The sequence below is a fragment of the Oncorhynchus gorbuscha genome, linkage group LG03 (genome assembly GCF_021184085.1).
Source record: "Oncorhynchus gorbuscha isolate QuinsamMale2020 ecotype Even-year linkage group LG03, OgorEven_v1.0, whole genome shotgun sequence".
NCBI classification, from domain to species: domain Eukaryota; kingdom Metazoa; phylum Chordata; class Actinopteri; order Salmoniformes; family Salmonidae; genus Oncorhynchus; species Oncorhynchus gorbuscha.
Genome location: NC_060175.1, coordinates 100984135 through 101010719, shown reverse-complemented (window position 1 = coordinate 101010719; position 26585 = coordinate 100984135). Strand labels below are relative to the sequence as shown.

At 51.9% G+C, this 26585-nt stretch overlaps 1 protein-coding gene across 1 annotated transcript; it reads left to right on the top strand.

Moving 5' to 3' along the window:
• Positions 1–1247: 1247 nt before the first annotated feature.
• Positions 1248–26585, top strand: LOC124023444 (guanine nucleotide-binding protein G(t) subunit alpha-2-like). The gene is made up of 9 exons (XM_046337922.1): positions 1248–1610; positions 20250–20292; positions 20479–20620; positions 20752–20912; positions 21154–21282; positions 22378–22507; positions 23016–23169; positions 25148–25353; positions 26001–26585. Exons 1-8 carry the CDS (start codon positions 1499–1501, stop codon positions 25333–25335), a joined length of 1059 nt encoding a protein of 352 aa, XP_046193878.1. The 5' UTR covers positions 1248–1498; the 3' UTR covers positions 25336–25353; positions 26001–26585.

Here is a 26585-nt window from a genome sequence, read left to right as displayed (position 1 = left end):
TACTTTTGAAGTTCATAACTGTGAACTATCCTCAAACAATGGCATGGTATTATTTCACAATAATAGCTACACTAAATTGGACAGTGCAGTTAGATTAACAAGAATTTAAGCTTTCTGCCCATATCAGATATGTCTATGTCCCGGGATTTTTTGTTGTTGTTACTTACAACCTCATGCTAATCACATTAGCATACGTTAGCTTAACCGTCCCGTGGGGGGGACACCGATCCCGTAGAGGCTAACCACTAGGCTACCTGCTGCCCCGTGCACAAAGCGAGATCCATACAGAAATAGTTTGTCGAGATCGTCGTGGAATAACTTGACTGGCCTGCACAGGGCCCTGACCTCAACCCCCATCAAACACTTTTGGGATGAATTGGAACTCATACTGAAAGCCAGGTCTAATCGCCCAACATCAGTGTCCGACTTCACTAATGCTCTTGTGGCTGAATGGAAGCAAGTCCCCGCAGCAATGTTCCAACATCTTGTAGAAAGCCTTCCCAGAAGAGTGGAGGCTGTTATAGCAGCAGAGGGGGGACCAACTCCATATTAAAGCCCATAAACATACTTTTGTTTTTTTGGTCAATCTTATTTCTAACCTATTTCAGTCATGATTCTTTAGGTTTGTGTATATAAACTACAGTACTGGAAGCATCAGCGTAATAGGGGTTTGCACTTTTTAAAATCATATTAAAGGGGAAATCTGCAGTTCTAACAATAACCAAATCAGTTAACGCCCACTTTTGCACGGTAAACAGCTGAGGGATGGGGCTGGAGATTTGTAACCACTCTTAAAATCATGGACACATTATGGATGCATGGGACTGACCATCCAGGAGATGAGCCATGTTTTGAAGCTACTGTATTTGTTTACAATTACATTGATAACAATCAATGGAGTTAAACAACAAGCTCATGAGGCATTAAGTTATACTCTTCAAGATTCAATGGCTATATATAATGCATTTTAAAGTCCTCAAATGGAGGCACAAGTCCACCTTTAATGAATCTTAAACATAAGTCCTGAAGAGCCATTCTCTGGTGTCCAAGTTACAGAAAACGTAAACAACTACTTTCCTGGCTCCAATGTATCAACAGTCAGAGCATCTCTCCATCCCAAATCCCCAACCGACCCTAGTGAAAACAAACTGGGCCTGCGTTGGTCTTTTCACTCCTAATTAGCTGTGTTAATAGGATTTGGCTTCTGGTGTTTCCATGTTGTAAGACATGCGATTTAAACCACAGAGATATTTAGCCTCTGAAGCTGCAGAGGAGCGACACTTTGACTTAGTATCTCTTGAACAGTAGTCTACCTACTACCTAACAACTCATTGTCTTTCTATCTGGACATCTATTGATAATCTAACGGTTCTTCAATCACCTCAACGACCTGTCAATCAATCGTCCCGTAGGAGATTTTCTTGTTTTGTTGTAGCACGTTTAGTGACTACAAACCTGTTTCTGTGTAGCGAGGCACCCAGGACAACGAACCACCAAGATGTCGATGGACGAGCCTGAGGATCTGGAGATGGAGGGAGAGGAGGGGATAGACGCCAAGGAGCTGAAGAAGGAGCTGGCTGAGTCCAAGGCAGTTAAAGTGCTGATGCTGGGTAAGTGAATCAAGCCATTGGTGTGAATGTATCGGAGATGCTTCAGGAAATATGCTCTTGTGATGAGGTAGCCCTGTCTGGAACTCGTAAGGTCGTTTTGGCCGAATGGCTGAAACGTTGGAATCCCCCATGAGTTTTGGTTTCCTCTTCATAAAGGAACTGAAAGGCAATATTTCAGCTAAATTAATTATTATAATCATAAACAGGATATTTGTTGTGACATATGATGGGATTTCAGAGATTTGGTTGAGGTCAATGGTGGAAAAAGTACCCAATTATCATACTTAATTAAAAGTAAAGATACCTTAACAGAAAATGACTAAAGTAAAAGTGAAAGTCTCCCAGTAAAATACTACTTGAATAAAAGTCTAAAATAATTTGGTTTTAGCTAGGGGGCACATTCTAACACTAACACATAATTCGCAAAGGATGCATGTTGTGTTTAGTGAGTCCACCAGATCAGAGGCAGTAGGGATGACAGGGATGTTCTCTGTTTAGTGAGTCCACCAGATCAGAGGCAGTAGGGATGACAGGGATGTTCTCTGTTTAGTGAGTCCACCAGATCAGAGGCAGTAGGGATGACAGGGATGTTCTCTGTTTAGTGAGTCCACCAGATCAGAGGCAGTAGGGGTGACCAGGGATGTTCTCTGTTTAGTGAGTCCTCCAGATCAGAGGCAGTAGATATGACCAGGGATGTTCTCTGTTTAGTGAGTCCACCAGATCAGAGGCAGTAGGGGTGACCAGGGATGTTCTCTGTTTAGTGAGTCCACCAGATCAGAGGCAGTAGGGGTAAGTGTGTAAATTGGACCATTTTCCTGTCCTGCTAATCATTAAACATGTAATGAGTACTTTTGTGTGTCAGGGAAAATGTATAGAGTAAAAAGTACATTATATTCTTTAGGAATGTAGTGAAGTAAAAGTTTTCAGAAATATAAATAGTAGTGTAAAGTACAGATAACCAAAAAACAACTTATGTAGTACTTTAAAGTATTTTTACTTAATAAATAGTAATTTAAAGTACTTTTACTTAAGTACTTTACACCACTGGTTGAGGTTTGTATTAAAATGCCATCCAGAAGCAAGGAGGGACCACATCGGAATGGGGGGCATCATTTAATACGACATGATTGGTTCCTCTGAAAACCTGACCTCAAGATAGGACAAAAAATATTTCAAATGAAATTGAGATAACATCTGTAATTTTCACATTGAATCTTTCTGGTGTTGAATATATTCCATCAAATGATATCATACTCTTTCTCTGGTCCCATTTTAATCAAACACAGACAATAAGGCCTAGATTCGATCAGATAAAGCGCCAACCGACGATAGCCCACACCCGCATAGCTGACGTTCTGACGGTGTTAGAGGTGGAACTGCGTCGGAGTTGTCAAATCAGTGAGCAGCTCCAACGCAGTTCCAACTTTGACACTGCCAGAACATCAGCTATTTCGGTTGTCGGCTATCGCTTAATGCTTGATCTGATTGATCACTCGCTCCCACTCGCATTAGAAGTTCAGGACGAGAAAGTGTACGCTATATAGAAATAAGGACACTCAAATTGAAAATCATTCAACTAAATAATGAGGACTTCTATCAGGCTAAATAATGAGGACTTCTATGAGGACTTCTATCAGGCTAAATAATGAGGACTTCTATCAGGCTAAATAATGAGGACTTCTATCAGCCTAAATAATGAGGACTTCTATCAGCCTAAATAATGAATCTAAAGAGTAGATGACTTGTAAACAAGTCTGCATGGAATTTCTATTATTGCGACTTAATGGTCGTGCCGGAGACAACAGTTGTTGACAACTAGCGTTGTAGCTGAGCCTAACCCTAATCCTTTTCCTAACCTTTACCTCATTCTCCTAATTTGCTGCATTAATTCACCTAACCTGCTGCATTAGTTATCCTAACCTGCCACATGAATTATCCTAATTAATTATCCTAACCTGCTACATGAATTATCCTAACCTGCTACATGAATTATCCTAACCTGCTACATGAATTATCCTAACCTGCCACATTAATTATCCTAACCTGCCACATTAATTATCCTAACCTGCTACATTAACTATCCTAACCTGCTACATTAAGTATCCTAACATGCCACATTAATTGCTATGTAAACAAATCCTCAATATTACCACAACGGAGCTGCATGTGGAATTGACAGCTCAGTTCCACCTCCAACACCATCAAAACAACCGCTATGCGGATGTCGGCAGAAACTGATCTGATTGAAACAGGCCCCGAGTACTGATTCTATCTGTGAATTGAATATGCACGTTGTCTGAACATTGACAGTTAAGAACCAACACACAAAGATCAAGGCATAATATTATTTCTCTCAGAATGTTTCAGCTATATGTAACTGAACCTAGAAAAGAAGGAAGAGAATTTTGTGGTTTGTTAAAGTACAGATTCAGACCATGAGGTACATTGAGTTCCATCGCACCCTGCGCTCCATCGCTCCCCGAGTTCCATCGCTCCCCGAGTTCCATCGCTCCCGAGTTCCATCGCTCCCCGAGTTCCATCGCTCCCCGAGTTCCATCGCTCCCCGAGTTCCATAGCTCCCCGAGTTCCATCGCACCCAGAGTTCCATCGATCCCCGAGTTCCATCGTTCTATCGCTCCCCGGTTTTCCATCGCTCCCAGAGTTCCATCGCTCCCGAGTTCCATCGCTCCCGAGTTCCATCGCTCCCCGAGTTCCAAGTTCCATCGTCCCGAGTTCCATCGCTCCCGAGTTCCATCGCTCCCGAGTTCCATCGCTCCTCGCTCCCGAGTTCCATCGCGAGTTGCTCCATCGCTCCCAGAGTTCCATGCTCCCGAGTTCCATCGCTCCCGAGTTCCACGCTCCATCGCTCCCCGAGTTCCATCGCTCCCCAAGTTCCATCGCTCCCCAAGTTCCATCGTTCCATCGCTCCCAGAGTTCCATCACTCCATCGCTCCCAGAGTTCCATCACTCCATCGCTCCATTGCTCCCGAGTTCCATCGCTCCCGAGTTCCACATCCCGAGTTTCGCTCTCCGAGCTCCATCGCTCCCGGGCTCCATCGCTCCCCGGGCTCCACATTAGTTCCAAGTTCCCTGCTCCCAGATTCCCAGAGTTCCATCGCTCCCAGAGTTCCATCCTCCCAGAGTTCCATGAATTATCCCAGAGTTCCAACCTCCCAGAGTTCCATCGCTCCCAGAGTTCCATCCCAGAGTTCCATCCCAGACCTGCTCCCAGAGTTCCATCGCTCCCAGAGTTCCATCGCTCCCAGAGTTCCATCGTTCTATCGCTCCCCGGTTTTCCATCGCTCCCAGAGTTCCATCGCTCCCGAGTTCCATCGCTCCCGAGTTATCCTAACCTGCGCTACATTAAAGTTAACCTGCTACAGTTCCATCAAGTTCCATCGCACCCAGAGTTCCATCGCTAGTTCCATCCTTCTATCGCTCCCCCGGACATCGCTCCCAGAGTTCCATCGCTCCCGAGCTCCCGAGTTCCATCGCTCCCGAGTTCCCCGAGTTCCATCGCTCCCGAGTTCCATGCTCCCCGAGTTCCATTCCATCGAGTTCCATCGCTCCCCGAGTTCCAAGTTCCATCGTTCCATGAGTTCCATCGCTCCATCGCTCCCCGAGTTCCATCCATCGCTCTAGTTCCATCGCTCCATCGCTAGTTCCATCGCTCCCGAGTTCCATCGCTCCCAAGTTCCATCGCTCCATCGCTCCCCGAGTTCCATCGCTCCATCGCTCCCGAGTTCCATCGCTCCCGAGTTCCATCGCTCCCGAGTTCCATCGCTCCCGAGTTCCATCGCTCCCCGAGTTCCATCGTTCCCCGAGTTCCATCGTTCCCTAGTTCCACGCTCCATCGCTCCCGAGTTCCATCGTTCCATCGCTCCCCGAGTTCCATCGCTCCATCGCTAGTTCCACGCTCCCGAGTTCCATCGCTCCCCAAGTTCCATCGCTCCATCGCTCCCGAGTTCCAACTCCATCGCTCCATTGCTCCCCGAGTTCCATCGCTCCCCGAGTTCCATCGCTCGCCGGGCTCCATCGCTCCCCGGGCTCCATCGCTCCCCGGGCTCCATCGCTCCCCGGGCTCCATCGCTCCCCGGGCTCCATCGCTCCCCGGGCTCCATCGCTCCCCGGGCTCCATCGCTCCCCGAGTTCCATCGCTTCCCGAGTTCCATCGCTCCATCGCTCCCCGAGTTCCATCGCTCCATCGCTCCCCGAGTTCCATCGCTCCCCGAGTTCCATAGCTCCCCGAGTTCCATAGCTCCCCGAGTTCCATCGCTCCCAGAGTTCCATCGCTCCCAGAGTTCCATCCCAGAGTTCCATCGTTCTATCGCTCCCGGGTTCCATCGCTCCATCGCTCCCGAGTTCCATCGCTCCCGAGTTCCATCGCTCCATTGCTCCCGAGTTCCATCGCTCCAAGTTCCATCACTCCCCGAGTTATCCATCGCTCCATCGCTCCCGAGTTCCATCGCTCCCGAGTTCCATCGCTCCATCGCTCCCGAGTTCCATCGCTCCATCGCTCCCCGAGTTCCATCGCTCCCGAGTTCCATCGCTCCATTGCTCCCGAGTTCCATCGCTCCATTGCTCCCCGAGTTCCATCACTCCCGGTTCCATCGCTCCATCGCTCCCGAGTTCCATCGCTCCCGAGTTCCATCGCTCCATCGCTCCCGAGTTCCATCGCTCCATCGCTCCCAGAGTTCCATCGCTCCATCGCTCCCGTGTTCCACGCTCCCCGAGTTCCATCGCTCCCAGAGTTCCATCGCTCCCGAGTTCCATCGCTCCCCGAGTTCCATCGCTCCCGAGTTCCATCGCTCCATCGCTCCCGAGTTCCATCGCTCCCCGAGTTCCATCGCTCCCGAGTTCCATCGCTCCCGAGTTCCATCGCTCCCGAGTTCCATCGCTCCCGGGCTCCATCGCTCCCGAGCTCCATCGCTCCATTGCTCCCCGAGTTCCATGCTCCAAAGTTCCATCGCTCCATTGCTCCCGAGTTCCATCGCTCCATTGCTCCCGAGTTCCATCGCTCCCGAGTTCCATCGCTCCCGAGTTCCATCGCTCCCCGAGTTCCATCGCTCCCGAGTTCCATCGCTCCCGAGTTCCATCGCACCCAGAGTTCCATCGCTCCCAGAGTTCCATCGCACCCAGAGTTCCATCGCTCCCGAGTTCCATCGCACCCCGAGTTCCATCGCTCCCCGAGCTAACCTGCTCCCGAGCTCCATCGCTCCCGGGCTCCATCGCTCCCGAGTTCCATCGCTCCCGAGTTCCATCGCACCCAGAGTTCCATCGCTCCCAAAGTTCCATCGCTCCCGAGTTCCATCGCTCCCGAGTTCCATCGCTCCCCATCACTCCCGAGTTCCATCGCTCCCGAGTTCCATCGCTCCCGAGCTCCATGCTCCCGAGCTCCATCGCTCCCGAGCTCCATCGCTCCCGAGCTCCATCGCTCCCCATCGCTAGTTCCATCGCACCCCATCGCTCCCCGAGTTCCATCGCTCCCCGAGCTCCAACCTCCCGAGATCCATCGCTCCCCGAGTTCCATAGCTCCCCATCGCTCCCAGAGTTCCATCGCTCCCCGAGTTCCACGCTCCCCATGGCTCCCGAGTTCCATCGCACCCAGAGTTCCATCGCCCCGAGTTCCATCGCACCCAGAGTTCCATCGCACCCAGAGCTCCATCGCTCCCCGAGCTCCATCGCTCCCCGAGCTCCATCGCTCCCCGAGCTCCATCGCTCCCCGAGTTCCATCGCTCCCCGAGTTCCATCGCTCCCCGAGTTCCATCGCTCCCCGAGTTCCATCGCTCCCCGAGTTCCATCGCTCCCCGAGGTCCATCGCTCCCCGAGTTCCATCGCTCCATCGCTCCCCAAGTTCCATCGCTCCATCGCTCCATCGCTCCCCGAGTTCCATCGCTCCCCGAGTTCCATCGCTCCCCGAGTTCCATCGCTCCCCGAGTTCCATCGCTCCATCGCTCCCCGAGTTCCATCGCTCCCCGAGTTCCATCGCTCCATCGCTCCCCGGGTTCCATCGCTCCATCGCTCCCCGAGTTCCATCGCTCCATCGCTCCCCGAGTTCCATCGCTCCCCGAGTTCCATCGCTCCATCGCTCCCCGAGTTCCATCGCTCCATCGCTCCCCGAGTTCCATCGCTCCCCGAGTTCCATCGCTCCATCGCTCCCAGAGTTCCATCGCTCCATCGCTCCCAGAGTTCCATCGCTCCCCGAGTTCCATCGCTCCCCGAGTTCCATCGCTCCCCGAGTTCCATCGCTCCCCGAGTTCCATCGCTCCCCGGGCTCCATCGCTCCCGAGCTCCATCGCTCCATTGCTCCCGAGTTCCATCGCTCCATTGCTCCCGAGTTCCATCGCTCCATTGCTCCCCGAGTTCCATCGCTCCATTGCTCCCGAGTTCCATCGCTCCCGAGTTCCATCGCTCCCCCGAGTTCCATCGCTCCCGAGTTCCATCGCTCCCGAGTTCCATCGCTCCCGAGTTCCATCGCTCCCGAGTTCCATCGTTCCCGAGTTCCATCGCTCCATCGCTCCCAGAGTTCCATCGCTCCCCGAGTTCCATCGCTCCCCGAGTTCCATCGCTCCATCGCTCCCCGAGTTCCATCGCTCCCCAAGTTCCATCGCTCCCCAAGTTCCATCGCTCCATCGCTCCCAGAGTTCCATCACTCCATCGCTCCCAGAGTTCCATCACTCCATCGCTCCATTGCTCCCCGAGTTCCATCGCTCCCCGAGTTCCATCGCTCCCCGAGTTCCATCGCTCTCCGAGCTCCATCGCTCCCCGGGCTCCATCGCTCCCCGGGCTCCATCGCTCCCCGAGTTCCATCGCTCCCCGAGTTCCATCGCTCCCAGAGTTCCATCGCTCCCAGAGTTCCATCGCTCCCAGAGTTCCATCGCTCCCAGAGTTCCATCGCTCCCAGAGTTCCATCGCTCCCAGAGTTCCATCGCTCCCAGAGTTCCATCGCTCCCAGAGTTCCATCGCTCCCAGAGTTCCATCGCTCCCAGAGTTCCATCGCTCCCAGAGTTCCATCGCTCCCAGAGTTCCATCGTTCTATCGCTCCCGGTTTTCCATCGCTCCCAGAGTTCCATCGCTCCCGAGTTCCATCGCTCCCGAGTTCCATCGCACCCTGCGCTCCATCGCTCCCGAGTTCCATCGCTCCCCGAGTTCCATCGCTCCCGAGTTCCATCGCTCCATCGCTCCCGAGTTCCATCGCACCCGAGTTCCATCGCACCCCGAGTTCCATCGCACCCAGAGTTCCATCGCTCCCCGAGTTCCATCGTTCTATCGCTCCCGGTTTTCCATCGCTCCCAGAGTTCCATCGCTCCCCGAGTTCCATCGCTCCCGAGTTCCATCGCTCCCCGAGTTCCCGAGTTCCATCGCTCCCGAGTTCCATCGCTCCCGAGTTCCATCGCTCCCGAGTTCCATCGCTCCCCGAGTTCCATCGCTCCCGAGTTCCATCGCTCCCGAGTTCCATCGTTCCATCGCTCCCGAGTTCCATCGCTCCATCGCTCCCGAGTTCCATCGTTCCATCGCTCCCGAGTTCCATCGCTCCATCGCTCCCGAGTTCCATCGCTCCCGAGTTCCATCGCTCCCCAAGTTCCATCGCTCCATCGCTCCCGAGTTCCAGCTCCATCGCTCCCGAGTTCCATCGCTCCCGAGTTCCATCGCTCCCGAGTTCCATCGCTCCCGAGTTCCATCGCTCCCGAGTTCCATCGTTCCCGAGTTCCATCGTTCCATCGCTCCCGAGTTCCATCGCTCCATCGCTCCCGAGTTCCATCGTTCCATCGCTCCCGAGTTCCATCGCTCCATCGCTCCCGAGTTCCATCGCTCCCGAGTTCCATCGCTCCCCAAGTTCCATCGCTCCATCGCTCCCCGAGTTCCATCACTCCATCGCTCCATTGCTCCCGAGTTCCATCGCTCCCGAGTTCCATCGCTCGCCGGGCTCCCGCTCCCGGGCTCCATCGCTCCCCGGGCTCCATCGCTCCCGGGCTCCACGCTCCCGGGCTCGCTCCCGGGCTCCACGTCCCGGGCTCCATCGCTCCCGGGCTCTCCCGAGTTCCATCGCTTCCCGAGTTCCATCGCTCCATCGCTCCCGAGTTCCATCGTTCCATCGCTCCCCGAGTTCCATCGCTCCCGAGTTCCATAGCTCCCGAGTTCCATAGCTCCCGAGTTCCATCGCTCCCAGAGTTCCATCGCTCCCAGAGTTCCATCGCTCCCAGAGTTCCATCGTTCTATCGCTCCCCGGGTTCCATCGCTCCATCGCTCCCGAGTTCCATCGCTCCCGAGTTCCATCGCTCCATTGCTCCCGAGTTCCATCGCTCCATTGCTCCCCGAGTTCCATCACTCCCCGAGTTCCATCGCTCCATCGCTCCCGAGTTCCATCGCTCCCGAGTTCCATCGCTCCATCGCTCCCGAGTTCCATCGCTCCATCGCTCCCCGAGTTCCATCGCTCCCGAGTTCCATCGCTCCATTGCTCCCGAGTTCCATCGCTCCATTGCTCCCGAGTTCCATCACTCCCGAGTTCCATCGCTCCATCGCTCCCGAGTTCCATCGCTCCCGAGTTCCATCGCTCCATCGCTCCCCGAGTTCCATCGCTCCATCGCTCCCAGAGTTCCATCGCTCCATCGCTCCCCGTGTTCCATCGCTCCCCGAGTTCCATCGCTCCCAGAGTTCCATCGCTCCCCGAGTTCCATCGCTCCCCGAGTTCCATCGCTCCCCGAGTTCCATCGCTCCATCGCTCCCCGAGTTCCATCGCTCCCCGAGTTCCATCGCTCCCCGAGTTCCATCGCTCCCCGAGTTCCATCGCTCCCGGGCTCCATCGCTCCCGAGCTCCATCGCTCCATTGCTCCCCGAGTTCCATCGCTCCATTGCTCCCGAGTTCCATCGCTCCATTGCTCCCGAGTTCCATCGCTCCATTGCTCCCCGAGTTCCATCGCTCCCGAGTTCCATCGCTCCCGAGTTCCATCGCTCCCGAGTTCCATCGCTCCCGAGTTCCATCGCTCCCGAGTTCCATCGCACCCAGAGTTCCATCGCTCCCAGAGTTCCATCGCACCCAGAGTTCCATCGCTCCCCGAGTTCCATCGCACCCCGAGTTCCATCGCTCCCGAGCTCCATCGCTCCCGAGCTCCATCGCTCCCGGGCTCCATCGCTCCCGAGTTCCATCGCTCCCGAGTTCCATCGCACCCAGAGTTCCATCGCTCCCGAGTTCCATCGCTCCCGAGTTCCATCGCTCCCGAGTTCCATCGCTCCCCATCACTCCCCGAGTTCCATCGCTCCCCGAGTTCCATCGCTCCCCGAGCTCCATCGCTCCCGAGCTCCATCGCTCCCGAGCTCCATCGCTCCCGAGCTCCATCGCTCCCCATCGCTCCCGAGTTCCATCGCACCCCATCGCTCCCGAGTTCCATCGCTCCCGAGCTCCATCGCTCCCGAGATCCATCGCTCCCGAGTTCCATAGCTCCCCATCGCTCCCAGAGTTCCATCGCTCCCGAGTTCCATCGCTCCCCATCGCTCCCGAGTTCCATCGCACCCAGAGTTCCATCGCTCCCGAGTTCCATCGCACCCAGAGTTCCATCGCACCCAGAGCTCCATCGCTCCCGAGCTCCATCGCTCCCGAGCTCCATCGCTCCCGAGCTCCATCGCTCCCGAGTTCCATCGCTCCCGAGTTCCATCGCTCCCCGAGTTCCATCGCTCCCGAGTTCCATCGCTCCCGGGTTCCATCGCTCCCGAGGTCCATCGCTCCCGAGTTCCATCGCTCCATCGCTCCCAAGTTCCATCGCTCCATCGCTCCATCGCTCCCGAGTTCCATCGCTCCCGAGTTCCATCGCTCCCGAGTTCCATCGCTCCCGAGTTCCATCGCTCCATCGCTCCCCGAGTTCCATCGCTCCCGAGTTCCATCGCTCCATCGCTCCCGGGTTCCATCGCTCCATCGCTCCCGAGTTCCATCGCTCCATCGCTCCCGAGTTCCATCGCTCCCGAGTTCCATCGCTCCATCGCTCCCGAGTTCCATCGCTCCATCGCTCCCGAGTTCCATCGCTCCCGAGTTCCATCGCTCCATCGCTCCCAGAGTTCCATCGCTCCATCGCTCCCAGAGTTCCATCGCTCCCGAGTTCCATCGCTCCCGAGTTCCATCGCTCCCGAGTTCCATCGCTCCCGAGTTCCATCGCTCCCGGGCTCCATCGCTCCCGAGCTCCATCGCTCCATTGCTCCCGAGTTCCATCGCTCCATTGCTCCCGAGTTCCATCGCTCCATTGCTCCCGAGTTCCATCGCTCCATTGCTCCCGAGTTCCATCGCTCCCGAGTTCCATCGCTCCCCGAGTTCCATCGCTCCCGAGTTCCATCGCTCCCGAGTTCCATCGCTCCCGAGTTCCATCGCTCCCGAGTTCCATCGCACCCAGAGTTCCATCGCTCCCAGAGTTCCATCGCACCCAGAGTTCCATCGCTCCCGAGTTCCATCGCACCCCGAGTTCCATCGCTCCCGAGCTCCATCGCTCCCCGAGCTCCATCGCTCCCGGGCTCCATCGCTCCCGAGTTCCATCGCTCCCGAGTTCCATCGCACCCAGAGTTCCATCGCTCCCGAGTTCCATCGCTCCCGAGTTCCATCGCTCCCGAGTTCCATCGCTCCCCATCACTCCCGAGTTCCATCGCTCCCGAGTTCCATCGCTCCCGAGCTCCATCGCTCCCGAGCTCCATCGCTCCCGAGCTCCATCGCTCCCGAGCTCCATCGCTCCCCATCGCTCCCGAGTTCCATCGCACCCCATCGCTCCCGAGTTCCATCGCTCCCGAGCTCCATCGCTCCCGAGATCCATCGCTCCCGAGTTCCATAGCTCCCCATCGCTCCCAGAGTTCCATCGCTCCCGAATTCCATCGCTCCCCATCGCTCCCGAGTTCCATCGCACCCAGAGTTCCCGCTCCCCGAGTTCCATCGCACCCAGAGTTCCATCGCACCCAGAGCTCCATCGCTCCCGAGCTCCATCGCTCCCGAGCTCCATCGCTCCCGAGCTCCATCGCTCCCGAGTTCCATCGCTCCCGAGTTCCATCGCTCCCGAGTTCCATCGCTCCCCGAGTTCCATCGCTCCCGAGTTCCATCGCTCCCGAGGTCCATCGCTCCCGAGTTCCATCGCTCCATCGCTCCCCAAGTTCCATCGCTCCATCGCTCCATCGCTCCCGAGTTCCATCGCTCCCGAGTTCCATCGCTCCCGAGTTCCATCGCTCCCGAGTTCCATCGCTCCCGAGTTCCATCGCTCCATCGCTCCCGAGTTCCATCGCTCCCGAGTTCCATCGCTCCATCGCTCCCGGGTTCCATCGCTCCATCGCTCCCGAGTTCCATCGCTCCATCGCTCCCGAGTTCCATCGCTCCCCCGAGTTCCATCGCTCCATCGCTCCCGAGTTCCATCGCTCCATCGCTCCCCGAGTTCCATCGCTCCCGGTTCCATCGCTCCATCGCTCCCAGAGTTCCATCGCTCCATCGCTCCCAGAGTTCCATCGCTCCCCGAGTTCCATCGCTCCCCGAGTTCCATCGCTCCATCGCTCCCCGAGTTCCATTGCTCCCCGAGTTCCATCGCTCCCCGATTTCCATCGCTCCCGGGCTCCATCGCTCCCTGCGCTCCATCGCTCCCGAGTTCCATCACTCCCGGGGTCCAAGTTCCATCGCTCCCGAGTTCCATCGCTCCCGAGTTCCATCGCTCCCCGAGCACCATCGCTCCCGAGCTCCATCGCTCCATTGCTCCCCGAGTTCCATCGCTCCATTGCTCCCCGAGTTCCATTGCTCCCGAGTTCCATCGCTCCCGAGCACCATCGCTCCCGAGCACCATTGCTCCCGAGTTCCATCGCTCCATTGCTCCCGAGTTCCATCGCTCCATTGCTCCCCGAGTTCCATTGCTCCCCGAGCACCATCGCTCCCGAGTTCCATCGCTCCATTGCTCCCGAGTTCCATTGCTCCCCGAGTTCCATCGCTCCCCGGGCTCCATCGCTCCCAGAGTTCCATCGCTCCCAGAGTTCCATCGCTCCCAGAGTTCCATCGCTCCCAGAGTTCCATCGCTCCCAGAGTTCCATCGCTCCCAGAGTTCCATCGCTCCCGAGCACCATCGCTCCCGAGCACCATCGCTCCATTGCTGTTCCATCGCTCCATTGCTCCCGAGTTCCATCGCTCCATTGCTCCCGAGTTCCATCGCTCCATTGCTCCCGAGTTCCATCGCTCCATTGCTCCCCGAGTTCCATCGCTCCATTGCTCCCCGAGTTCCATTGCTCCCCGAGTTCCATTGCTCCCCGAGTTCCATTGCTCCCCGAGTTCCATTGCTCCCCGAGTTCCATTGCTCCCCGAGTTCCATCGCTCCCCGAGCACCATCGCTCCCCGAGCACCATTGCTCCCCGAGTTCCATCGCTCCATTGCTCCCCGAGTTCCATCGCTCCATTGCTCCCCGAGTTCCATCGCTCCCCGGGCTCCATCGCTCCCTGCGCTCCATCGCTCCCTGCGCTCCATCGCTCCCAGAGTTCCATCGCTCCCAGAGTTCCATCGCTCCCAGAGTTCCATCGCTCCCAGAGTTCCATCGCTCCCCGAGCTCCATCGCTCCCCGAGCACCATCGCTCCCCGAGCTCCATCGCTCCATTGCTCCCCGAGTTCCATCGCTCCATTGCTCCCCGAGTTCCATCGCTCCATTGCTCCCCGAGTTCCATCGCTCCATTGCTCCCCGAGTTCCATCGCTCCATTGCTCCCCGAGTTCCATTGCTCCCCGAGTTCCATCGCTCCCAGAGTTCCATCGCTCCCAGAGTTCCATCGCTCCCAGAGTTCCATCGCTCCCAGAGTTCCATCGCTCCCAGAGTTCCATCGCTCCCCGAGCACCATCGCTCCCCGAGCTCCATCGCTCCATTGCTCCCCGAGTTCCATCGCTCCATTGCTCCCCGAGTTCCATCGCTCCATTGCTCCCGAGTTCCATCGCTCCCGAGTTCCATCGCTCCCGGGCTCCATCGCTCCCTGCGCTCCATCGCTCCCAGAGTTCCATCGCTCCCAGAGTTCCATCGCTCCCAGAGTTCCATCGCTCCCGAGCTCCATCGCTCCCCGAGCACCATCGCTCCCCGAGCTCCATCGCTCCATTGCTCCCCGAGTTCCATCGCTCCATTGCTCCCCGAGTTCCATCGCTCCATTGCTCCCCGAGTTCCATCGCTCCATTGCTCCCCGAGTTCCATCGCTCCATTGCTCCCCGAGTTCCATCGCTCCATTGCTCCCCGAGTTCCATTGCTCCCCGAGTTCCATTGCTCCCCGAGTTCCATTGCTCCCCGAGTTCCATTGCTCCCCGAGTTCCATTGCTCCCCGAGTTCCATCGCTCCCCGAGCACCATCGCTCCCCGAGCACCATTGCTCCCCGAGTTCCATCGCTCCATTGCTCCCCGAGTTCCATCGCTCCATTGCTCCCCGAGTTCCATTGCTCCCCGAGTTCCATCGCTCCCCGGGCTCCATCGCTCCCTGCGCTCCATCGCTCCCAGAGTTCCATCGCTCCCAGAGTTCCATCGCTCCCAGAGTTCCATCGCTCCCCGAGCTCCATCGCTCCCCGAGCACCATCGCTCCCCGAGCTCCATCGCTCCATTGCTCCCCGAGTTCCATCGCTCCATTGCTCCCCGAGTTCCATCGCTCCATTGCTCCCCGAGTTCCATCGCTCCATTGCTCCCCGAGTTCCATCGCTCCATTGCTCCCCGAGTTCCATCGCTCCATTGCTCCCCGAGTTCCATCGCTCCATTGCTCCCCGAGTTCCATTGCTCCCCGAGTTCCATCGCTCCCAGAGTTCCATCGCTCCCAGAGTTCCATCGCTCCCAGACTTCCATCGCTCCCAGAGTTCCATCGCTCCCAGAGTTCCATCGCTCCCAGAGTTCCATCGCTCCCAGAGTTCCATCGCTCCCCGAGCACCATCGCTCCCCGAGCTCCATCGCTCCATTGCTCCGCGAGTTCCATCGCTCCATTGCTCCCCGGGTTCCATCGCTCCATTGCTCCCCGAGTTCCATCGCTCCATTGCTCCCCGAGTTCCATTGCTCCCGAGTTCCATCGCTCCCGAGTTCCATCGCTCCCGAGTTCCATCGCTCCCGAGTTCCATCGCTCCCGAGTTCCATCGCTCCCGAGTTCCATCGCTCCCGAGTTCCATCGCTCCATCGCTCCCCATCGCTCCCGAGTTCCATCGCTCCAAGAGTTCCATCGCTCCATCGCTCCCGAGTTCCATCGCTCCCGAGTTCCATCGCTCCCCGAGTTCCATCGCTCCATCGCTCCCCGAGTTCCATCGCTCCCCGAGTTCCATCGCTCCATCGCTCCCCATCGCTCCCCGAGTTCCATCGCACCCAGAGTTCCCCATCGCTCCCCGAGTTCCATCGCACCCAGAGCTCCATCGCTCCCCGAGCTCCATCGCTCCCCGAGCTCCATCGCTCCCCGAGCTCCATCGCTCCCCGAGTTCCATCGCTCCCCGAGTTCCATCGCTCCCCGAGTTCCATCGCTCCATCGCTCCCCGAGTTCCATCGCTCCCCGAGTTCCATCGCTCCCCGAGTTCCATCGCTCCCCGAGTTCCATCGCTCCCCGAGTTCCATCGCTCCCCGAGTTCCATCGCTCCCCGAGTTCCATCGCTCCATCGCTCCCCGAGCTCCATCGCTCCCCGAGTTCCATCGCTCCATCGCTCCCCAAGTTCCATCGCTCCATCGCTCCCCGAGTTCCATCGCCCCCCGAGTTCCATCGCTCCATCGCTCCCCGAGTTCCATCGCTCCCCGAGTTCCATCGCTCCATCGCTCCCCGAGTTCCATCGCTCCATCCCTCCCCGAGTTCCATCGCTCCCCGAGTTCCATCGCTCCATCAGTCCCCGAGTTCCATCGGTCCCCGAGCTCCATCGCTCCCTGAGGTTCATTGCTCCCTCCCAGTGAGTCCAGTCCAGTAGAAAGGCAGGACACAGTGAGGTGTTTAAATAATCACTACTAAAAGGTCCAAGTGAATTATGGAACCCTGCCGATGAGGTGCCAAGCCGATTACACTGACGAGTTTATGTAACAGTATGACTTTACGTCCGTCCCCTCGCCCATACCCGGGCGCGAACCAGGGACCTTCTGCACACATCAACAACAGTCACCCACGAAGCATCGTTACCCATCGCTCCACAAAAGCCGCGGCCCTTGCAGAGCAAGGGGAACTACTACTTCAAGGTCTCAGAGCAAGTGACGTAACCGATTGAAACGCTATTTAGCGCGCACCGCTAACTAAGCTAGCCGTTTCACATCCGTTACATTTAGATCATACTCCAGGTCCAGTCAAGAAATGTGTACCCATTCTCTCCTCTGACAGCATTCACCCTTTCACACTACCGTGACGACCCAATTCAAACTGTACTGTGCTGGCTGTTTACATAGTCCCATTTACAACACAACACTCTTCCAGAACCTATGATGTGTCGGTTCAGATTTGGTTCTGGGCTCAGCAGGATTTAGTTGGGTTGATGCTTAGTAGTGTGAAAAGGGTAATCCACTTCACCTCTCTGTATGTGGTCACTTAAAGTCTCAGTCAATGCTAATGATCAAATCCAATAAACAGGTCTAGGTATATATCCAGATACTGGAATAGACAGATCTATTTCCCTACGCCTAACCAGGCCAAATAGCTAACGCTGAGGTCTCCACAAACTGTTCAGCATCCGGTACTCTTTTCACACTACTGAGTAAAGCTGAGCTGTACTTCTGATTTGACCTGTTGGAAAGGTGTGTGTGTGTGTGAGACACAGTGTTTTCACTCCTACCAGTGGTACCGTATAAATAGTGTTGTGTTCTTTAGCAGACAGTGTTAGTGTGACCGACTGGTTCGAATCCTGTGTTATCCCTTTGATGGTGAGCAAACACAAGTTTTAAGGTCTCGGGTGGCTGGAGCAGACAAGCGTAGTTCAATGAACGACTTCTGTTACTTTAGCTCTTGTCTTGATACAAAGTGGTAAGATGACCTGTTTCCAGGTTACATAATGCTTGTTGTGTTAAGACACAGGACCAGGTTACATAATGCTTGTTGTGTTAAGACACAGGACCAGGTTACATAATGCGTGTAGTGTTAAGACACAGGACCAGGTTACATAATGCGTGTTGTGTTAAGACACAGGACCAGGTTACATAATGCGTGTTGTGTTAAGACACAGGACCAGGTTACATAATGCGTGTTGTGTTAAGACACAGGACCAGGTTACATAATGCTTGTTGTGTTAAGACACAGGACCAGGTTACATAATGCTTGTTGTGTTAAGACACAGGACCAGGTTACATAATGCGTGTTGTGTTAAGACACAGGACCAGGTTACATAATGCTTGTTGTGTTAAGACACAGGACCAGGTTACATAATGCGTGTTGTGTTAAGACACAGGACCAGGTTACATAATGCGTGTTGTGTTAAGACACAGGACCAGGTTACATAATGTGTGTAGTGTTAAGACACAGGACCAGGTTACATAATGCGTGTAGTGTTAAGACACAGGACCAGGTTACATAATGCGTGTTGTGTTAAGACACAGGACCAGGTTACATAATGCGTGTAGTGTTAAGACACAGGACCAGGTTACATAATGTGTGTTGTGTTAAGACACAGGACCAGGTTACATAATGCTTGTTGTGTTAAGACACAGGACCAGGTTACATAATGCTTGTTGTGTTAAGACACAGGACCAGGTTACATAATGCTTGTTGTGTTAAGACACAGGACCAGGTTACATAATGCTTGTTGTGTTAAGACACAGGACCAGGTTACATAATGCTTGTTGTGTTAATACACAGGACCAGGTTACATAATGCTTGTTGTGTTAAGACACAGGACCAGGTTACATAATGCGTGTTGTGTTAAGACACAGGACCAGGTTACATAATGCGTGTAGTGTTAAGACACAGGACCAGGTTACATAATGCGTGTTGTGTTAAGACACAGGACCAGGTTACATAATGCTTGTTGTGTTAAGACACAGGACCAGGTTACATAATGCTTGTTGTGTTAAGACACAGGACCAGGTTACATAATGCTTGTTGTGTTAAGACACAGGACCAGGTTACATAATGCTTGTTGTGTTAAGACACAGGACCAGGTTACATAATGCTTGTTGTGTTAAGACACAGGACCAGGTTACATAATGCGTGTTGTGTTAAGACACAGGACCAGGTTACATAATGCTTGTTGTGTTAAGACACAGGACCAGGTTACATAATGCGTGTTGTGTTAAGACACAGGACCAGGTTACATAATGCGTGTAGTGTTAAGACACAGGACCAGGTTACATAATGCGTGTTGTGTTAAGACACAGGACCAGGTTACATAATGCTTGTTGTGTTAAGACACAGGACCAGGTTACATAATGCGTGTTGTGTTAAGACACAGGAGACATGAAGCCCATCCATAACACTCAGCAAGGGGGTACGTGAAGAGGAGGATCGGCCAACCTTAATGTGGAAGGGCACTGAGCCAATGGGTGTCATTATGTAACCTGGTCCTGTGTCTTAAACACAGCATGCATTATGTAACCTGGTCCTGTCTGTGGCTATGAGTGTGTGGCTATGAGTGGCGCAGGGCTCAACCAATTAGAGTAGATTAAATGGAGAACACTTCTCCACAAGAGGCATCTATTGGATGATGTCTGTCTATGGTCTTTATAACTGCTGTGTTGTTGAATAATCTAATCAACTTCACTGCAATTACCCATTTAACTACTAAACTAAGCTGAGATTGTTTTAGTTGAATAGCGAACTCCTATCTATGTAAATGAACATGCCACTATATAGGGAATAGGGTGCTATTTGAGCCGTACTGCACTATATAGGGAATAGGGTGCTATTTGAGCCGTACTGGACTATATAGGGAATAGGGTGCTATTTGAGCCGTACAGCACTATATAGGGAATAGGGTGCTATTTGAGCCGTACAGCACTGGTCCAGGTTACAGGTTGGGGTCGGTGACATAGTATTTGGATTTGAAAGGTTTTCAAATACATGTTTTGAATAAAGATTTTAAGTGACTTCAAGTCCTTTGTCCTGAAGAGTCTGAGACTCAGTGAGGCCCACTGAGCCACAGTGAGGCCCATTGAGCCACAGTGAGTCCCATTGAGCCACAGTGAGGCCCATTGAGCCACAGTGAGTCCCACTGAGCCACAGTGAGTCCCACTGAGCCACAGTGAGCCCATTGAGCCACAGTGAGTCCCATTGAGCCACAGTGAGTCCCATTGAGCCACAGTGAGGCCCACTGAGCCACAGTGAGTCCCATTGAGCCACAGTGAGTCCCATTGAGCCACAGAGAGGTCAGTGATCTCCTCACAGACTGTCCTCTTGCTCTATTGTCACTCTTCCTCATAATCTAACTGGGTCACATTAGTAAGGGGTGTTTGTTATGTTTCAGTAGTGGACTGTAATTGGGAATAGGATGCCGTTTGGGAAGTAGCATATGTTTCTCTGGCCTGAGGGACTTCTACTGAACTGTAATTATGTTACATATTATATGACTGATAAAGGTCAACAGATATGTAATGACAAGGCTTTTGTTTTGTCATTTTACCACAAGCAGGACATACTTTTCTTCTAATACATTATCTGTCTGTGTCACTGATGAAAGCCATGTAACGAAGCGTTAAATGGATGACATTTAACTGTCAATAAATGTTGTATTTTTTTGTTTTCTTTCAGGTGCTGAGGAGTCGGGGAAAAGCACCATCGTAAAACAAATGAAGTGAGTTCATTTAAAACTGAAGCCTCTCACTGAATGTGGGGCAGCTGAGAGAAATGAGCCGCAGTGTCAAATCTATACCACTAGGGGCAGCTGAGATAAAGTGAGCCGCAGTGTTACAAATATACCACTAGGTGGCAGTTTGGATAAGTGAGCAACACCAACCACTTCTTCTTCTCTCCTGCACAGAATCCTCCACCTGGGTGGTTTTAATAAGGAGGAGAAGGTGATGTACAGAGAGGTGATCTTTGGTAACATCCTGCAGTCAGCTCTGTCCATCGTCAGAGGCATGGGCATCCTGGGGATCAAGTACGGATCACCAGCCGCAGAGGTGGGTACTGCAGGCTGGGTGTGTGTGTAGAACTATACTATAATATACCATACTACAATATATTATATTACACTGTATGAACCTGTTATACTAAACTATACTGACATATGTGTTGTTTTCTATGTGGCCAGGATGAGGGCACGAAGCTGGAGAACCTGTCCAACTCTACTGAAGAGGGCACCATGCCTCCTGAGATGGCTGAGTGCATCAAGAAGTTGTGGCTGGACCCTGGCATCCAGGAGTGCTTTGAGAGAGCAGCTGAAGGCTACCAGCTCCTCGACTCCGCTCACTAGTGGGTTAATCTGTCTGCCGTTATTACTCAGGACCCGTATTCACTAGCGTTTCAGAGTGCTGATCTAAGATCAGGTTCCCCCCTTGTCCATGTCATCTTACTCAGTATGATCTAAAAGGCTAAACTGATCCTAGATCAGCACTTCTACTTGGAGACGCTTGATGAACACAAACAGCTCTGACTTACAGCCTATCTTTGTGATCTGATTCTTGGATTGATTGATTGTGCCATTCGCCGACAGCTTCCTCAGTGACCTTGACCGCATCACCGTGGCTGACTTGACCCCCAATGACCAAGACATCCTACGGTGCAGGATCACGACCGGCGGGGTTAACGAGGAGAGGTTCATCTGCAGAGACATCCAATTCAGGTGATGCTACAGTAGCTAACTACCGGACTGCCTTGTCACAGTACAGTATAGTACACCTGCAAAGAGGTCAACTTCAGGTGATGCTACAGTAGCTAACTACCGGACTGCCTTGTCACAGTACAGTATAGTACACCTGCAAAGAGGTCAACTTCAGGTGATGCTACAGTAGCTAACTACCGGACTGCCTTGTCAAGAGTATAGTACACCTGCAGGTCAAATTCAGGTGATGCTACAGTAGCTAACTACCGGACTGCCTTGTCACAGTACAGTATAGTACACCTGCAAAGAGGTCAAATTCAGGTGATGCTACAGTAGCTAACTACCGGACTGCCTTGTCACAGTACAGTATAGTACACCTGCAAAGAGGTCAACTTCAGGTGATGCTACAGTAGCTAACTACCGGACTGCCTTGTCACAGTACAGTATAGTACACCTGCAAAGAGGTCAACTTCAGGTGATGCTACAGTAGCTAACTACCGGACTGCCTTGTCACAGTACAGTATAGTACACCTGCAAAGAGGTCAACTTCAGGTAAGGTAGTGTAATTGGTGCGATCGAACCATAGACCTCTTGCACAACAACCGAACGTCTTAACCATTAAAGAGAATCCTTGTGATCTGAGAGCAGCATTTGGGTTTACAACTCTACGGTTGTGTTTACACAGACAGCCCAATTCTGACCTTTTTTTCCCCCTCACCATTTGGTCTTTTGACCAATCACATAAGCTCTTTTGCCATTGCCAATAACTCGGCAAAAGATCAGAATTGTGCTGCCTGTGTAAACGTAGCCAGTAAGCGCTATGTTTCAAAGAGAGTGTGATTTCAATTCACCTCTATTACACCAGCAACTTATAGAGCATGAAATATATTTGTTTTGTATTTGATCGCTGCTAGAATTGAACCACCAACCTTAGCAAGTGCCACACTCTCACCATATACACAAACTAAGTACACACTGGAGGAGCTGGGATGTTTTCACACACTCATGATGATTAAGTACTGTAGTTGCTGAATGCTCCTCTCCTGTAAAAATAAACAAGGGCTTTATAATTGATTGGGTTAATTGATGTGGTTGTTGTGTCTCTCTGACGGACAGGATGTTTGATATGAGCGGTAGAAGAGAAGAGAGGAAGAAGTGGATCCACTGTTTCCAGGGTGTCCATTGCGTCCTGTTCTGTAGTGCCCTCAGCGCGTATGACCTGGTACTGCTGGAGGATGAGGAAATGGTGAGTGATTATACACACACACACACACACACACACACACACACACACACACACACACACACACACACACACACACACACACACACACACACACACACACACACACACACACACACACACACTTCAAAGTGAAACTACAGGAGATGATTCAACCATACCACAGGAGATGCCGATATGAATCAACCACACCACAGGAGATGCCGATATGAATCAACCACACCACAGGAGATGCCGATATGAATCAACCACACCACAGGAGATGCCGATATGAATCAACCACACCACAGGAGATGCCGATATGAATCAACCACACCACAGGAGATGCCGATATGAATCAACCACACCACAGGAGATGCCGATATGAATCAACCACACCACAGGAGATGCCGATATGAATCAACCAAACCTCACATGGCTAGTGACTGCAGCCAGCTAAGGTTGTTGACGGTTTTGTAGCCCGACGATGATCATGATACGTCATTCCTATACCCTCCTCTCCTGTTTTCAGAACCGCATGCACGAGTCTCTCCACCTATTCAACAGTATCTGCAACCACAGGTTCTTCGAGGACACCATCCACGTGCTTTTCCTCAACAAGAAGGACGTCTTCCAAGAGAAGATCAAACATGTCCACCTCAATGTCTGCTTCCCCGACTACGATGGTGAGTCCTACTCTGAGTCCCTAATGGCAAAACGTTGTTTTCCCTGGAGCTTTTGGCCTTTCGTTTGGAGTTTATTTACCATGCGACGAATGAATTAAAATATCGTAAATCTCTCACTGATTAGTTTCAAGTTATTGTCACATGCACAAGAACAGCGAAATAGCCTTTCTTGCCTGATTTTTCCCAACAATGTATCAATATCAGTAGTACAAAAAAACATTAATAAAAAAAAGTCAAGTAGAACAAAAACACACGAGAAACAGAAATAAGAAGAACGTGAGAATGTACCAGTCAAAAGTTTGGACACGCCGACTCATTCAAGGGTTTTTCTTTATTTTTAATATTTCCTACATTGTATAATAATAGTGACGACATCAATGGCCACTCCAATACCTTGACTTTGTTGTTCTTACAACTTTGGAAGTATGCTTGGGGTCATTGTCCATTTGGAAGACCCATTTGCGACCAAGCTTTAACTTCCTGACTGATGTCTTGAGATGTTGCTTCAATATATCCACATAATTTTCCTCCCTCATGATGCCATCTATTTTGTGAAGTGCACCAGTCCCTCCTGCAGCAAAGCACCCCCATAACATGATGCTGCCACCCCCATGCTTCACGGTTGGGATGGTGTTCTTTGGCTTGCAAGCCTCCCTCTTTTTCCTCCAAACATAACGATGATCATTATGGCTAAACAGTTCTATTTTCGTTTCATCAGACCAAAGGAAATTTCCCCCAAAAGTACGATCTTTGTCCCCAGGTGTAGTTGCAAACCATAGTCTGGCTTTTTAATGGTGATTTTGGAGCAGTGGCTTCTTCCTTGCTGAGCAGCCTTTCAGGTTATGTCTGTATAGGACTCGTTTTACTGTGGATATAGATACTTTTGTACCGGTTTCTTCCAGCATCTTTACAAGGTCCTTTGCTGTTGTTCTGGGATTGATTTGCACTTTTCGTACCAAAGTACGTTCATCTCTTGGAGACTGAACGCATCTCCTTCCTGAGCGGTATGACGGCTGCGTGATCCCATGGTGTTTATACATGCATACTATTGTTCGTACAGATAAACGCGCTAGCCTCAGGCATTTGGAAATTGCTCCCAAGGATGAACAAGACTTGTGGAGGTCTACAATTTGTTTTCTGAGGTCTTTGCTGATTTCTTTTGATTTTCCCATGATGTCAAGCAAAGAGGCACTGAGTTTGAAGGTAGGCCTTAAAATACATCCACAGGTACACATCCAATTGACTCAAATGAGGTCAATTAACCTATCAGAAGCTTCTAAAGCCATCGTTTTCTGGAATTTTCCAAGCTGTTTAAAGGCACAGTCAACTTAGTGTATGTAAACTTCTGACCCACTGGAATTGTGATACAGTGAATTATAAGTGAAATAATCTGTCTGTAAACAATTGTTGGAAAAATTACTTGTCATGCACAAAGTAGCTGTCCTAACCAACTTGCCAAAACTATAGTTTCGTAACAAGAAATTTATGGAGTGGTTGAAAAACGAGTTTTAATGACTCCAACCTTAGTGTATGTAAACTTCTGACTTCAACTGTAGTTCTCCTTGAGTCCGAACCAATCATATTTCTTACTTAAACCTAACCCAACCCATATCCCTTTACCACGTGTAATTACATACTTAGTGTCTCACTTCTTGTCTAAACTTAACTAAATCACATTTGTTTCTGCCCTCGGAGGCAGAGTTGCCATTAGAACAAGGAAAACTCCATTCTGCAAGTGGGGTCTGAGCGTATCTTTCCCCTCGGTAACAAGACATTTTGTTACACACTTGATCTTGATCCTCGGTCAGTTCATTCTTTCACTGAAATTCACAGGATTAAGAAAAATCACTTTGAAAGAAAAAGTATCTGAATGAAGTATAAAACCCCTCGTATTCCCTCTGTAGGGCCAGACCCATACAAAGAGAACAGCAACCCCTCTGTCAGATTTTCAACCTCTAAACTCTTCTCTCCCTTATAGGGCCAAATACATACGAAGACGCCAGTAACCACGTAAAGATGCAGTTTGAGTCTCTGAACTTGAAGCAGGCGGAGAAACCCATCTATACCCACGTCACCTGCGCTGTAGACACACAGGACGTGAACCAGGCCTTCGACACCATCACAGACATCATCAAAATCAATCTAAAAGACGCCGGGCTGTTCTGAGCCAGCTCCTGATTGAAGGTATGACCGTCTATATTACTGCCTGATGCATGCACACACACACACACACACCTCAGTGCCCAGCAGGAAATCCCTGTCTGAGAACCGACATCAGTCCTGTCGCCTCACTGACACACTGTAATAAGGGCCAGCTGTGGCCAATCTATCGGCAATTCACTTATAACACACGATGACATACTGTATTTGCCTTGACATGCCATTAATATTGCAATGGTCTGAGGCGCTTTGTCCCTTCTAGTACATTTTGTTTCTATGGTTCAGACCGTTTGGGACGGATGAAGGTGAGAATGGATGAGTCATAAAGCTAACATTGACTCAATACTATCTCTGTCCCTCCCTCTCACATCGCCTCAACACTATCCCAACACTATTACAGTCTCCAAAAGGGCCATTAGACAGACCTAAGTAAACTATGACTTTTCTCTAAATAAATGTGGTCAAATATACATTAGAGCAGAGGTGGGCATTGAAGCTGTAGTCTTGGAGCGAGAGTGTAGGCTTTGTTCCAATTTGGGTGACCAAAACGAGCTGAATTTGCAGGCATGATCTATGACACAAGTAGCATTCACATAGGCACAACAGATTCTCAGAAAGATTACGTAGAAATGTGCATTCAATTGAAATTCCTATTTTCTTCCCTTCTCCAGAACTTACTTCCTTCCATCCATCAGCCAACCCCTTGGTTTTATTTGGCCACTGTGCTGAAGGAGGTGGACAGTCGGTGGACAACTGCTTATCGGCTGTCTCCATCACCACCTCCGAACCCTGGTTCCTCGGACGCCTCCTCTACATCGACATCAAAGCCTTAACATCAAGGCCATTGCATTGAAAGAGTATCAAAACATTTGTACAAAAATTCATTTAAAAAAAAGGAAAATAACATAAGGCTACAGCAGGCCATAAGCTCTTCTTTGAGTGAGGCATTGGACAGGACTTAAATTGTGGAATGTACCTTTAACTCCCTGAAGCTAGTGTTTTTGTCTTACCTTCAGTAGTCTCCTGTGGTCTCCATTTTATCGTAAAAAAAAAAGTTAAAGTAAACAGTTGAAATTTCAATATTTCAAAAGTCTATTTTAATCTATTTTAATAGAATAATAATCTTACACTTTGTAAATAATTAGACCATTCTTTATTTTAAGAAAGACATCTGAAGTACTGTGAGAAAGAAGGAATCTTGTGTTTTTTGTTTTTGTGATGTGTGGACATAAAATAAAGATGCATATACTTCCCTG

What these genes read in the sequence shown, in the direction of transcription:
- LOC124023444 (XM_046337922.1), top strand. Translation starts at nt 1,499, where the DNA reads ATGTCGATGGACGAGCCTGAGGATCTGGAGATGGAGGGAGAGGAGGGG. An exon ending in AGTTAAAGTGCTGATGCTGG is followed by an intron (nt 1,611 to 20,249) that starts GTAAGTGAATCA and finishes GTTTTCTTTCAG; the next exon opens with GTGCTGAGGAGTCGGGGAAA. An exon ending in CTCCTCGACTCCGCTCACTA is followed by an intron (nt 20,913 to 21,153) that starts GTGGGTTAATCT and finishes ATTCGCCGACAG; the next exon opens with CTTCCTCAGTGACCTTGACC.